The following is a 13,651-nucleotide window of genomic DNA, read 5'->3' on the forward strand; positions in this document are numbered from 1 at the left end:
ACGCCGCACCAGAGGTCGAAGGTGAAGAGCACCCTTCAAAAATCATGTCACATCAGAATGAACTGCAAGAGATGAGCCTGACACCCACCCTCGATAACAGGCCAAAGCCGCAACTTGAACTCGCAGAGAATTATACACCAAACCCTTCTGCAAACCCTCCTGGAGGAAAGCCAAAATCTGGGAAACAGAAGCCTTAAAGGGGGACCATACTCATTCCGCACACCACGATTCAAAAGTGCGCCACACCCTGGCATAAGCCGTAGTAGTGGAACATTTCCGGGCTCGAAGCAAGGTTGCAATGACTGGATCAGCATAGCCCTTCTTCCTCAGCTTCGCCCTCTCAAGTGCCAAGCCGTAAGACAAAGCAGGAGGTGTCCTCCATCTGTACTGGACCCTGGTGAAGAAGTCCAGGAGAGAACGGAAGACGCAGAGGAGGCTCCACCAGCAGTCGACTCAAATCCGCATACCACGGATGACGAGGCCAGTCTGGAGCAATCAATACTACCAGACCGGGATGAAGAGAGATTTGCCACAGAAGACGTCCGATTAGGAGCCAAGGCGGGAAGATGTAGAGGAGGCCGCACTTTGGCCAGGGTTGTAAGAGAGTGTCCAGCCCTGTGGATTCAGCCTCCTTTCTTTTGCTGAAGAACTTCAGAACTTTGGCGTTTTTCTGATGGGTCTGAAATATTCACAGCTTCCAAAGCATGTGGGATGAGGTAAGGAAGCTCGTCCTGATGAAAAATCCGGACAGACGTCGGATCATCTTGCTCCGCAGGGAGCAGCTCACTATCCTCAAGGTCCTCCAGCCTAGAAGGATGGCCAGAGTACCCAGAACCCGCCAAAATGGAAGGTGGAGATGAGGACCCACAGACCCTCCCTCATGCGAGGACGCTAGTCTCCTGCGCTTAAAAGCAGGATCTTCAAATTGGAGCTGTGACCCCAAATCCTCCTGACCAGAAACAGCCTCTCTGCCCTTTAAGCAGGCTGAATGAGAGAGGTAGGGCAGAGGAGCCAATCCCTTCTTCATTAAGTAAACCTGATGCAACAGTAAAATAAACTCCGTAAAAAACTCCACACTTGACCTGGTAGAAGCAGAAGCATCAGAAAGAGAAGTTCCAGCCAGCCCTGCAGAAAAGAATACCTGCGGAAATAGAAGCAGAAAGGCGGGAAGCATCAGAGGTACAAAACGGCGCTGAATCCACAGCTGCTTCAGGTGCGGCTACAGCGACACGCCCAGCACCGTCAAAAGCGCAGGAAGATTCCCCGACAGACTCTAGGGCCTCCTCAGCGCTGGCAATTGGATCCGAGCATTTCTCTATGCACACCCCCGCTGCAGAACATCGGGAACCACAGCGGGAGCATCTTTTGACACCTTCCTCCGCCATAGCGCAATCCGCCCCTCCGGAGCCAAACACAACGCAAAGCAAAGGTACTCACCAGAGCCTAGGATAAGCTCTCAATGGCGGCGGCAGCTCTCAAAGGGAGTCTAAGCAGCACTCCCACTCCCTACAGCTCGGAAGGATTAAGGCAGGCAGAGCTGCTTTTTTTTTTCCCCCCCTTGCCGGCGTAAGCTGCAATGCTGTGAGGAGAGCACTGGCTTTTTTTTTTTGCAGCAGAGAAAGAACTGGGAGCAGAGAGCAGGGGAAAGACGGGGTAGGACAGGGACCTGCCAAACAAGTATGTCCTCAAGGTGGGCAAACCTCAGCCACACGTCCCCAAGCTCAACTGGCTGACAGCCCTAGAGCTCCCCAAGCAGAATCCAGGAGCTGGAAGGAATCCGTCCACCACCTGCTGGAAATAGAGATATACTGAAGTGGTAAGGAGCTGGACGTCCAAGTTCATGCTTAGTCTTCAGTGTTTTCTATCTCCACCTGCTGGTAGGCGAATACAACCCAGCAGTTCCTGGATTCATCTGCTGCTGAGGCTAAGGAAGTAAAATTGAAAACTTTTTTTGCACTCGCCTAAGGATCTTATTTGGAACCTCTACTGGTAAGGCTATAACAAATACAATACTCTTTTAGTGGCAATTCAACCCAAGCAAGACAAATTTGAACCTACTCAAGTTTCTAAGTCCCTCTGTATGGTCTTCATGGACAATGCTTGCAAAAACCACCTTTAGCTAATTAACCAATATTTTACTAGCAATTTAGGATCTTCATTTGTCAGTGAAATAGGTCTTGTCTGGTCACAACAGTAGTGCCTATGACATTCACAGGCCCAAGGATATCTGTAATTACCAAGTTGAACACTATTTGTGATACATTAGATAGAGAGAGAGAGAGATGGTGTGGTACATGGGTATAAAGGACTAAGACAGGGTTTCCCAAATCCATCACAGGGATTCCACAGCCAGTTTGTTTTCAGGATCTTCTTAATGACTATTCAAGAGAAATGTGTATGTACCGAGTACCCTGTGTATACAACTATATATTCATTGTGGATATCCAGAAAACCCAACTGGCTGTGGGGCTACCAGGATAGGTTTAGGAAGCACTAGCCTACAGTATACTAGGGTTTTAAATACTAACCAGGTTTACAAGTGCAGCTCTTCAAAAGGTAGAGGGCATGGACCAGAAAGACAGGAAGGAGTAAGGGAAATCCTTCTAGAAAGTAGAGAACATTGTGACAGCAAGAATAATTCTATCATCCAGATTTCCTTTCTGCCTGCAAAAATGATAATTGTAAGGAATCTATGATTGAAATCCAGTCGTTGATGAAGACAACTTAAGAATATTGTTGTGATGGCCAAAAATGATTTTTTGGTTTTGGGTTTGTTTGTTTTTTTAATGATCCCTCCACTTGCTGCTTTATAAAGTAACTGTAGTGTTTTCACACTCAAAACGATTATAGTGAATTACAAATATGATAAAGCTTCTGATCAAGAGATTGGAGAGCAAAACACAAAGGTAAACTTTGCAAGAGAGATACTGGGAGGCCTTGCACAGAGGACAGAGGGAAAACAGATGTCCATGAATGACTGTCTCACCTGAGGCCATGACAAACCATGGTAGAAGTAATATTTCATTTGATAGTTCTCAGGCAAGCACAAGAGGTTACAGTGCTGCATGTTCATGAGATCTTCTGGCTGCAAGAAAAGAAATGGAACACAGTCAGATGCAGAAACCTGCCATGCACATCACAACTGTAAGGGGGGAGGGGGTTTCCAATTTAAAGCAACACTTACACTCCATATAACTTTCTAAATTAGATTAGCTGCTGTCATTGCCACTCGTCTTGCCCATCAATTCTGACGGCTCTGGACAGAGGGGCCTTATACACTAGAGAGTTGCACGGGGACAGAAATCTTACCCATCCCCGCCCGTCCCTGCTGGAATCTTACCCGTCCCCACTGGAATCTTACCCATCCCCATCCATCCCCGCAAAAATGTAACCCATCCCAACCCATCCCCAAAACAATTTAACCCATCCCTGTAAGAATTTAATGGTACATAAAAGAAAATTCCAGTCAGCTCCCTCAGTCTCTCTCTGGATTTGAGCCACAGCACTGTAGGCAAGGAAGGAATGGAAGCTGAAACTTGGAACACTCTGGTGTGCACATGTAAGATTTGTCTCTGATTTACTGGCACTGTGTGCTGAGAGGTCACCACATGCATGCGCCAGTAGGTCAGGTGACATCTGATGCTCATGCCTGTGTCAGTGACAGCAAATAAAGACCTGAATGGTCCATCCAGTCTGCCCAATAGTCACACTCATTATCAATTCATGATTAAATCAATGAGTGTGATATTATATACTTGATTATGGTCTTCCTTTTGTGTTTCTGGAACATAGACCATAGAAGTCTATCTGGCCCTATCCTTACGTTCCAACTGCTGGAGTTGTCGTTGAAGCCCATTCCAGTCTATGCGTCTTCTCATTTGTGGGACACATATCGTAAAAATCTGTCCAGAACTGTCCTTATGTTACAGCCACTGAAGTTGCTGCCTAAGCCCTTAACAGCCCATCCTAAAACAGACTTCCATATATTAGATACAGACCATACAAGACTGCCTGGTATTGGCCCTAGTTAATCACAGCCAGAGTCGCCATCTAAGCATTACTTCACACATCCACACACATGCAGTCATTTAAGGTTAGGTTTTTTTATAACTTCCATTTTCTAATTAGAAAATGTGTTCATCCCACGCCTTTTTGAATTCCATCATCATTTGTGACTCCACCACCTCCTTAATGGAAAGTTTTCCACATTTGTGCTGTTAAAGCAAGGAGGAGGAAGACACAGCACTCAAAGAACTTGGTACTTGGTAGATGAGAGGCTGGTGCAGGTGTAGCTTACACTTCCACAGGAACCCCGCAGAACTGCTTCCATCCCCGCGGGAACCCCACAGGAACTGCTTCCGTCCCCGCGGAAACCCCGCAAAACTGCTTCCGTCCCCACGGAAACCCCACAGAACTGCTTCCATCCCTGCGGGAATCCCGCAGGTTCCGCGGGATTCCCGCAAACCCCGTTCTCGTGTAGCTCTCTATTATACACTCCATCCAAAGTTTTAACCCCAATTCTAATCATTCGCATCTAATATTTCAGCAAAGATTAAGATCACTTCATTATAGGCCATTCTGACAAGAACCTATGTAATAAGCATTTATTCTCGAGGACATAACATGGAAGAAAACCTACTGTAAATCCTAGGGTGACAAAACAGATTGAGTGATAAAGAGAGAAGAACAGTACGTGAAATTCACTCCTTGAAAGGAAGAGTTTAGTAATGTGCCTCAGGGATCAGTTCAGAGGCTGGATAGTTTAATCTACAAAAATAAAACTTAAGGTCCACAAGAGCAGACAGACCCGAAGAGAATGAAAAGTGATGTAAAAAAAAGCTTGATGTGGTCAATTGCTTAACAATCCAAATCTAAATGAAAAATATTGAGTTGGGCATCTGGAGTGGAATATGTGAAGGGGTAGAGGAGGGAAACATATTTATTTATAATATCAAACATGGTTTTAGGGAGCTTCCAATAGAAAAGCAAATAAAGACAGTTACATAATCAGATACTAACATAACCATAAAAAAAATACATTACAAACAATAGGTTCGATATTCAAAGTGATATAACCGGACAGAAATGGCTCCTAACTGGTTAAATTGCCTGTTTAAAGTTAACTGCAAATTTTCAGTGGCACTTACCCAGTTAGAGCAGAAATGAAAACAGACTATTTTGGGGGTGTTCCGGGAGTAGAGTCAGAACCTGGCCTGTTAATCTAATCTAATGTGAACGTTTATACTCCACTTAACCAAATTATGACTCAAAGCAGATTACAAAAAGAGAACACATAAATCATATAAAAATATAAAACATCAGAATTCTAAAAGTTAATTACTTAATAAGTAGTGTTCAAAGAAATAAGTTTTCAAAAACATCTTAAACGTAAAATAATCAAAAGCTCTAAAACTGTATGGTAACTTATTCCAAGGTTCGGGTTGTGATCTATGTCTTATTGTAGAATTTGATGGAATTGTTAGTCAAATTCCCTGTAATGAACACAAGGATTTAGTTGAAGAGAAAGAGAAATAGTTGTACATAGGTGCCAAACCATGTAAATTTTTGAAAACAACTAGCAAAAGTTTAAAGTTAATTCTAGTTTTCACTGGAAGCCAATGTAATCTTAAAAGAAACAAGGTGGCATGATCAATGAATTTATCACCAAGAACAAGTTTAGCCACCTCATTCTGCACAATTTAGAATCTATGTAGTTGAGAGTCAAGAATGCCTAACAAAATAATATTGCAATAGTCCAATTGACTCATTATAGTAGCCAGCAATACCGTTTGCAATTCATATGGATCCAAAGGTGGTTTAGTTCTACATAACAGTTTAAGGGCCAGATGCACTAAACTTAAAGAGCCATTAACGAGCAAGTAGTAAAACATGGCATGCACAAAAGGCTTCTCCGAGCCATTTTCCGATCACAGTAGCAGCTAATGAAAACGGAATGCAGATGAGCAAGGGAAAATTAGGTTCTTACCTTGGTAATTTTCTTTCCTTTAGTCACAGCAGATGAATCCATTAACTGATGGGTTATGTCCACCTACCAGCAAGTGGAGATAGAGAACACTGAAAAACCATAGTGCTCTATGGACGGCTAGCTCCATCTGCCTTCAGTATTTGAAACTTCCAAAGCAGAGTGTATCCTCAAAGTAGAATAACATGAACTTTCCTCACAGCGAACGAATGCCCCAGAACATGAGCAATAATCACAGAAAAGAGGGACGACAGGGAATTTACTCGTCTGTGTTTTGCGTCCTTCCAACGTTCAAGGGAATCAGCCAGCCCCGGGCCATCAACACCCAGGAGGAAACCAGGTAGCAGCGCAGTGTCAGACACGTGCGGCAGAGCTCTTTTCAGCATGAAAGCTTTATGCATTAAAAGCATAAACTCCGGGGAGGAACACTCACCCTGACCCTCCATCTCCGAATCAGGAGAAACGGGAACAGGAGCTCCTCTGGTAGCCTCTAACCGAGGCGTCCCCCTGCACTCAGACTCCTCTGCTACAGCGAGGGTCGAGGCGTGCAGCGCTTCCAAAATGGCGCCCACTGCCAACTCCATTGAGCGGGAAGAATCATCGCTCGCCATGCTCGTACCAGCTCTAGCGTCTAAAGAGCACATCTTACAGAGCCCCGCTGCTGATCTACGTTTACCACCACGGGTGCAGCATTTAACTGCTTCAGCAGCCATCGTCCAACTGGACGGAATTATATAAGTAAAATGGCGGCTTCACACCAAAACTTACCCCGATCGGAATGGCGTCTCCGGGACCTCCCCGGAGGAGCTGGGCACCACTCTAACCTCAAAAGACCGAGTCAAACGAGCTCCGGTCACGCTGCATGTAGAAAATAGCCTCAGAATAGCCACACAGAACCAATGCGTATTCCTTTTTTTTTTTTTTTTTTAACACTGTGAGGAAAGTTGGAGGCAGGCAGCAACAGAGGTACTCCGGTAGGCAGGGGGATGGGTAAGACAGGAAAGGGCAAACCTATATGCCTTCAAAGTGGGCACCACCAGCCACAACACCCCTGCTTCAACTGGCAAAAGCACAGGAGCCACCCCAGGCAGAATTTTTCCAGGAACTGATCAAGCTACGTCCACACCTGCTGGGAGACAGAGCAATACTGAAGGTAGATGGAGCTAGCCGTCCATACAGCACTATGGTTTTTCAGTGTTCTCTATCTCCACCTGCTGGTAGGCGCACATAACCCATCAGTTAGTGGATTCATCTGCTGCTGATGACAAGGAACACAAAATATTTGCTTATCCAATTTTACCTTATCAGCTTCTAAGTATTCCTCCATTTCACCTTTGAGTTTCACAATACCACTTTTTGCACTTCCTCCTATCATTAATATATCTAAAAAAATGTTTTGTTCCCCCCCCCCCCCCCCCCCCCCCCCAATTTTACTGTATTGGCTACTTTTTCTTCCATTTGCATCTTTGCTTTCCTGACTACTCTACCAGCTTCTCTTAGCTTTCCCAGACATTGTCACCAGTCTTCCTCTTTTTGCGATCTCTTGTAGTTCATGAAAGCTAAACTTTTTTCATACCTTTTCAGCTACTACTTTTGAGAACCAAAGCTGCCTTCTTTTCCTCTTACTTTTTATTACTTTCCTTATAAAAAGGTTTGTTGCCCTTAAAATAGCTCCTTTCAGTTTTGCCCACTGATCTACTTCTTCTAACTAACAACTCCTTGAGGTAATCCCACATACAAACAACTTTTGAAGTCTAGATCTTCTCCACACCATTCAGTGATCACTTGATACCAGATGATCATCAGAAATACTCTCCCCATCTGTATCCTGAAAGACCACATTAAAAAGCACAGACACAAAACAAATATAAGGAACTAAAATATTCTGCCTGTGAACCCAACTGAATAACCCGCCCACAGCAAAGAGAAATACTTAAAATTCAAAAACAGCACATTGGCACTGCGATTCCTAGGAGCTGGGGTAACCTACAAGAACAGCGATTACAAATCTAAACAGTAGACAGCACAGTTAATCCCAAACTTTAACAAGCACGGGAAGACAGATTTTAATGTGGGAAAGAGCATGGTGGTAGCTTTAAGTATTAATTCTGTAAGAAGCAAATGTGAAGAAAGTAAGGCCTCAAACAGACAAGGTGGTGGAGGTCATCACCCAAACACAGTGGTTCTCAACCCAGTCCTTGAGACACACCCAGCCAGTCTGGTTTTCAAGACATCCACAGTGAATATACAAGAGAGATTTGCACGTTATAAAGACAATGCAGTGGAATATCATGCACATTCATCACTTGACTAGTTGGGTGTGTATCGAGGATTGTGTTGAGAACCTTTACTCTTAACTGATTCTGTGTTTGCTGGGGGAGGATATGGTGTAGGAAAATGGATAAGAGATCAGATAAAAGATACTGGAGAAAGGAGATTGGTGTTGGGTTGCATATGAAATTCATTTGTGCACCCATCAAAGTATCTGGCAATCTGGCTCAAGGGTATCTGATGCTCTAAGCAAACTCTGAGCTATCCTTGGGGGGGGTGGGAATTGCTGAAGACCCTTTCCCCTTCATCTCCCATTCCCTTCCCTCCTCATATCTAGCATCTTACCTTTCCTACCCCTTGTGTGTCCAGCATCCCCCCTTCCCTTGCTTTCCTCCAGGTATCCAGCATCTCCCCTCTTTCATTCCTGCCGGTTGCCACTGCTGGAACTGTGCCGCCACTGCCACACCCTCTATCAGGCCAGCACTATAGTACAGCAAGAGTGGCTGACGCAGCAGCAGGGCCTTTAACAGATACTCACAGTCCCATCTCTTCTGAATGCCTGCTCAGAGAGAGCACATGTCTACTTGAGGCCCCTTACTTGCTACTTTCATTCTGCTTTAAAGCTGTTGGTGATTGTCACATCAGCACTGGCACTATCCCCACATGGACACCTAAGTCTGCCTAGTGACCGGGCCATTCCTGTAAGTTGGGCAGACTAGATGGGCCACATTGGTATTTTTCAGACAACCTTCACTATGTTTATATCATTCAACCAGTTTTCCACCAGATATCATTGAAATAACTACAGAGTCAAAATCGTCGTTACTGTCTGGAAGCGAGTGGAGTTCAGTTTTTTCATGGAAACTGAGGGAACAGGAATGGAGGGTTGTATTATGGAAAAAAAAAAAAAAAAGCACTAGTCAGCCTTTTAAATAGGTCAGCCCCATCTGACTGGGGCATTTGAAAACATAGGAACATATTTTAATTGAGTTGCCACTGCAATGGGAGCTAATCCAGCTTCTTCAGAATCAGGTAGACAAAGATCCACCATATCCTGAATAAAATAAAACTATTTAAGTGCTCTGCAGTAAACTCTGGTATAGGGAAACTGCTGTAGTTGACTCTGCTGGTCAAAAAAGCATCAGTGCAGGCGAGTAGTGGTGAATATTCTGAAACCATGTGGGCGTTACCAAAGACAGACAGGTTTGAGAAGCCCTGATCTATCATATTGAAGCAGAAAGTAAACTGGATAGATCTTACGTTCCTTATTTCTGATTTTCTACTTTTGTCTATTACAAGATTTCCCAATTGCAGGGTACATATTATACTGTTCTCTCGGTGCCTATCCTGTTCCTTGCATGATTTCTCTGGCATTTCCCAGACGGAATTGCAAAATCGATGCCTAATTCCAGTCCTTTTGTAAAACCCTGTCCCCTACATTCTGCTACCTGGAGTGCCGGGTTCTCGTTTTTTTTAAGTGTCTCAATGTGTGGGAGATAGGTAAATTAACAATAAAGAAAAGAAAGGTAGGCACAGCTCAAATTTTTCTTTCCAAGGCCTGGGGCCCAACCACCAGGCAGCATAAGTATGCTTGAAGAAAGCAAATAAAAATATATTTCTATTTCTATTAAATAGAACAACATTAGAAGTTACCAATCTGTCTACATTTGGGGAGAAACGCCTGCATGCTAAAAATGAAGGTGCAATAACAAAAAACAATTGTGTACGTTTAACTAAATACCGACATTTATGGCCTCAAAATAATACAAAAATTCACTATAATTAAAATACATAAGACACACAAGACTAGGCCGCTGCGAAAGCGAGGCCTGCGCCCTCGAGTGACGGGGAAGGGTCCGCTTCACCCTCCCCTAGGCACCAATGCTAGGCGAGCCCGAGGACTCACGGCCTCCCCTCCCTTTTTCTCACCCGGGCGTTGCGGATATTCATTGCAGCAGAATGCGGATGAAACCGGGGCGAGAGGAACACACGCGACGAGCAGCTTCCACGCGCGGCTCTACAACCCGGTTCACTGCCCGCTTCAAAGATGGCTGCCCGGACGCCTCATGTGGGCCCTGCCTCGTTAATACCTACTACGCCTTCTCTTCGCGTAGGTGTTTCATTGCCCATTACAAAGATGGCCGCCGCAAGCATCGGAAGAAGGGCGCACATGTGACCGTCTGTTAATGTCGATTGTATGTTTGCCCTCAATAAAGATATCCGCTTTTTCTTTTCCTACAGCCATCACACCTTACCAGGGGGCTGAAATACCAAGTTACCAATTCCAGGACGGATATTTTTGTCCAGTCTGGTTTTGACCTTACATGTCAAAAAGCAGTGTGGGAAGTGTAGTTCCAAATCCATTCCTGCCCATTGAAAATTGGTGCTTTGAGTGAGTCCCATTATAACGCAACATGATGGAATAGTATAGTCAGAAATCCAGGACTGCCCCAAATCTCCAGCCTGGAGCTAGGTAACTTAGCGCCTCTGCTAGGGGGCTATTTTACAAAAGTGGCAAAAATGTGGCCTGTGTTATTTTTAGTACATGGGTTTCCTGCCTGCTGAGGCCACGTTTAGCGTGGTTGTAAAATGGCAACAATTTCTATTTTCCCATTAATGGCCACATGCAAATTTCCCAATTAGTGTGTGGCCATTAGTGAGCGATGTGATTCTTACCGTCACCTATTTATTAAGTGGTAGGTAAGGGCTCCCGTGGTAGCCCTGCACTAATGGCATCTTGCAGTGATTTAACTGCACTACCCAATTAGCGCTTGGCATGACTAAGCGCTGGGCATGGTAAGCCTTTTCCTCAGCTGAGAGGTGCCCAGCTCTACCACCGGCTGCCTTTCAGGTGCTGTAGAGGACTTGCAGCTCATCTGCATATCCTTTCAGCCTTCTCCGGGGTGACTCCCAGGTCCACTCCGCTCCACTCAGGGCCTCCGCTCTAGGTGCCGGGCATTTTTCTCTTTACATCTATTTTTCTCCTAGTTACTCTATCTGTTGCTTAACACCTCAGTCACTACTCATGGCCCCTATACACATTCTTTTCCTTGCCCTGTCCCTTCCTAATCTTTTCCCCCTCCCCCTACCGCTGTCTACCGCCCATCCATGTCCTCTCCTGTCCTGCTCACTACTGCAATACCCTACCCACCCCCGTCCCTCACCATCTCTCCTATCCCCCTCCTCCTTCCTAGCTGTCAACCTTCATCACTTCCTTCCTGCCATTAACCCATCCCCATTCCTCCTAAGCGCATCCCGTCTTCATCGCCCTACCTCACCCGCCCTCCTCCGCACTCTCTTGCTCCTTCTCCTGCTATCCGCGGGAGACATCAATCCCAATCCAGGTCCCCCACACCTGTCTTCGTCCTATCCATGCAAACGATTCCGGAATGTCTCCAATCTCATGGGGCAAGACGTAGGGGCTCAGGAAGTTTATTCCAGGCGTAGGGTGCAGCGAGACAGAAGGCGCGAAGTCTGGAGTTGGCAGTAGTGGAGAAGGGAACAGATAAGAAGGATTTATCCATGGAGCGGAGTGCACGGGAAGGGGTGTAGGGAAGGACGAGTGTGGAGAGATACTGGGGAGCAGCAGAGTGAGTACATTTATAGGTTAGTAGAAGAAGTTTGAACAGGATGCGAAAACGGATAGGGAGCCAGTGAAGGGTCTTGAGGAGAGGGGTAGTATGAGTAAAGCGACCCTGGCGGAAGACGAGACGGGCAGCAGAGTTTTGAACCGACTGGAGGGGGGAGAGGTGACTAAGTGGGAAGCCAGCAAGAAGCAGATTGCAGTAGTCTAAATGAGAGGTGACAAGGGTGTGGATGAGGGTTTTGGTAGAGTGCTCGGAAAGAAAGGGGCGGATTTTACGGATGTTGTAAAGAAAGAAACGACAGGTCTTGGCAATCTGCTGGATATGAGCAGAGAAGGAGAGAGAAGAGTCAAAGATGACCCCAAGGTTTCGAGCTGAGGAGACAGGGAGAATGAGAGAGCCATCAACAGAAATAGAAAATGGGGGGAGCGGGGAGGTGGGTTTGGGGGGGAAAATGAGAAGCTCGGTTTTGGTCATATTTAATTTCAGGTGGCGTTGAGACATCCAGACAGCAATGTCAGACAAGCACGCTGAAACTTTGGTTTGGATGCAAGGTGAGATATCAAGGGTAGAAAGGTAGATTTGGGAGTCATCAGCATAGAGATGGTAGGACAAGCCATGGGATGAGATTAATGAACAAAGGGAAGAAGTGTAGATAGAAAAGAGGAGGGGACCAAGAACAGAACCCTGAGGTACGCCGACAGGCAGAGGGATAGAAGTAGTAGAGGATCCACCAGAGTGAACACTAAAGGTGCGGAGGGAGAGGTAGGAAGAGAACCAGGAAAGGACAGAGCCCTGGAATCCAAGTGAGGACAGGGTATCGAGAAGTATGCTGTGATCGACAGTTGATGGCTCTCTCATTCAGAAAACCAAAATATGAAAGGGCAACACCACTACGAGAGAAACTACACTGGCTTCCACTTAAGGAACGTGTCACTTTTAAGGTATGCACACTAGTCCACAAGATCATTCACGGTGAAGCCCCAGCCTACATGTCCGAGTTGATAGACCTACCACCCAGAAATGCTAAAAGATCATCTCGAACATACCTCAACCTCCACTTCCCTAATTGCAAGGGCGTGAAATACAAGACGCTACACGCGTCAACCTTCTCTCACATAAGCACGCAGCTTTGGAATACACTGCCACGCAACTTAAGAACGATTTATGAACAAGCTTCCTTCCGCAAACAATTGAAGACCCATCTGTTCAAAACAATTTACGGAAAGTGCCAAAACACATAGAGTCCACACTCACTGTTCATTAATGCTTCATACATCCACTTCTGACCCTCATCCCCCGTAATTCCACATCACTCATACACTTACTCACAGAAATATGTACACCATGAGGCTCATTTTCAAAGCACTTAGCCTCCCAAAGTTCCATAGAAACCTATGGAACTTAGTCTCCCAAAGTGCTTTGAAAATATGCCTCCATATGTCTTTGTGTCTTAATACTGCCCTTTAAGCTTCCCACTGTCTCCCTCCGATGTTTCTATGTTGATGTCCCATTGTTAAATTCCTAACGATACTTTGATGGTCTCGCATAACTTGTACAATGTAACCCATAACCAAGTTGTAACAAATTATTCATATCTTATTGTAAGCCACACTGAACCCGCAAAGAGGTGGGAAAATGTGGGATACAAATGCAATAAATAAATAAATAAAAAGCAGCGGAAAGATCAAGAAGAATGAGGATGGAATATTGACCTCTGGATTTAGCCAGTAATAGGTCATTGGAGACTTTAGTAAGCGCAGTTTTGGTTGAGTGGAGAGGGCGAAAACCAGATTGTAGTGGGTCAAGAATA

The 13,651-nt window shown here is 45.3% G+C and overlaps 1 protein-coding gene across 2 annotated transcripts in view; it reads right to left on the reverse strand.

Moving 5' to 3' along the window:
• The window catches only part of LOC115463518 (N-alpha-acetyltransferase 10-like), a 28,573-nt gene extending 18,225 nt beyond the window's left edge, over positions 1–10,348 (reverse strand). Inside the window, exons 1-2 of one of the 2 annotated variants that reach the window (XM_030194100.1) lie at positions 10,184–10,348; positions 2,987–3,085 (exon numbers count right to left, since the gene is read on the reverse strand). In XM_030194100.1, the coding sequence (XP_030049960.1) occupies positions 2,987–3,085; positions 10,184–10,204 (120 nt within the window). In that variant the 5' untranslated portion in view covers positions 10,205–10,348. Of the gene's footprint in view, positions 1–2,986; positions 3,086–10,056; positions 10,142–10,183 lie in introns of those variants that run through there. The other variant, XM_030194101.1, reaches the window with a different exon arrangement.
• Between the last annotated feature and the right edge of the window lie 3,303 nt (positions 10,349–13,651).

The sequence above is a fragment of the Microcaecilia unicolor genome, chromosome 2 (assembly GCF_901765095.1).
Source record: "Microcaecilia unicolor chromosome 2, aMicUni1.1, whole genome shotgun sequence".
Taxonomy (NCBI): Eukaryota; Metazoa; Chordata; class Amphibia; order Gymnophiona; family Siphonopidae; genus Microcaecilia; species Microcaecilia unicolor.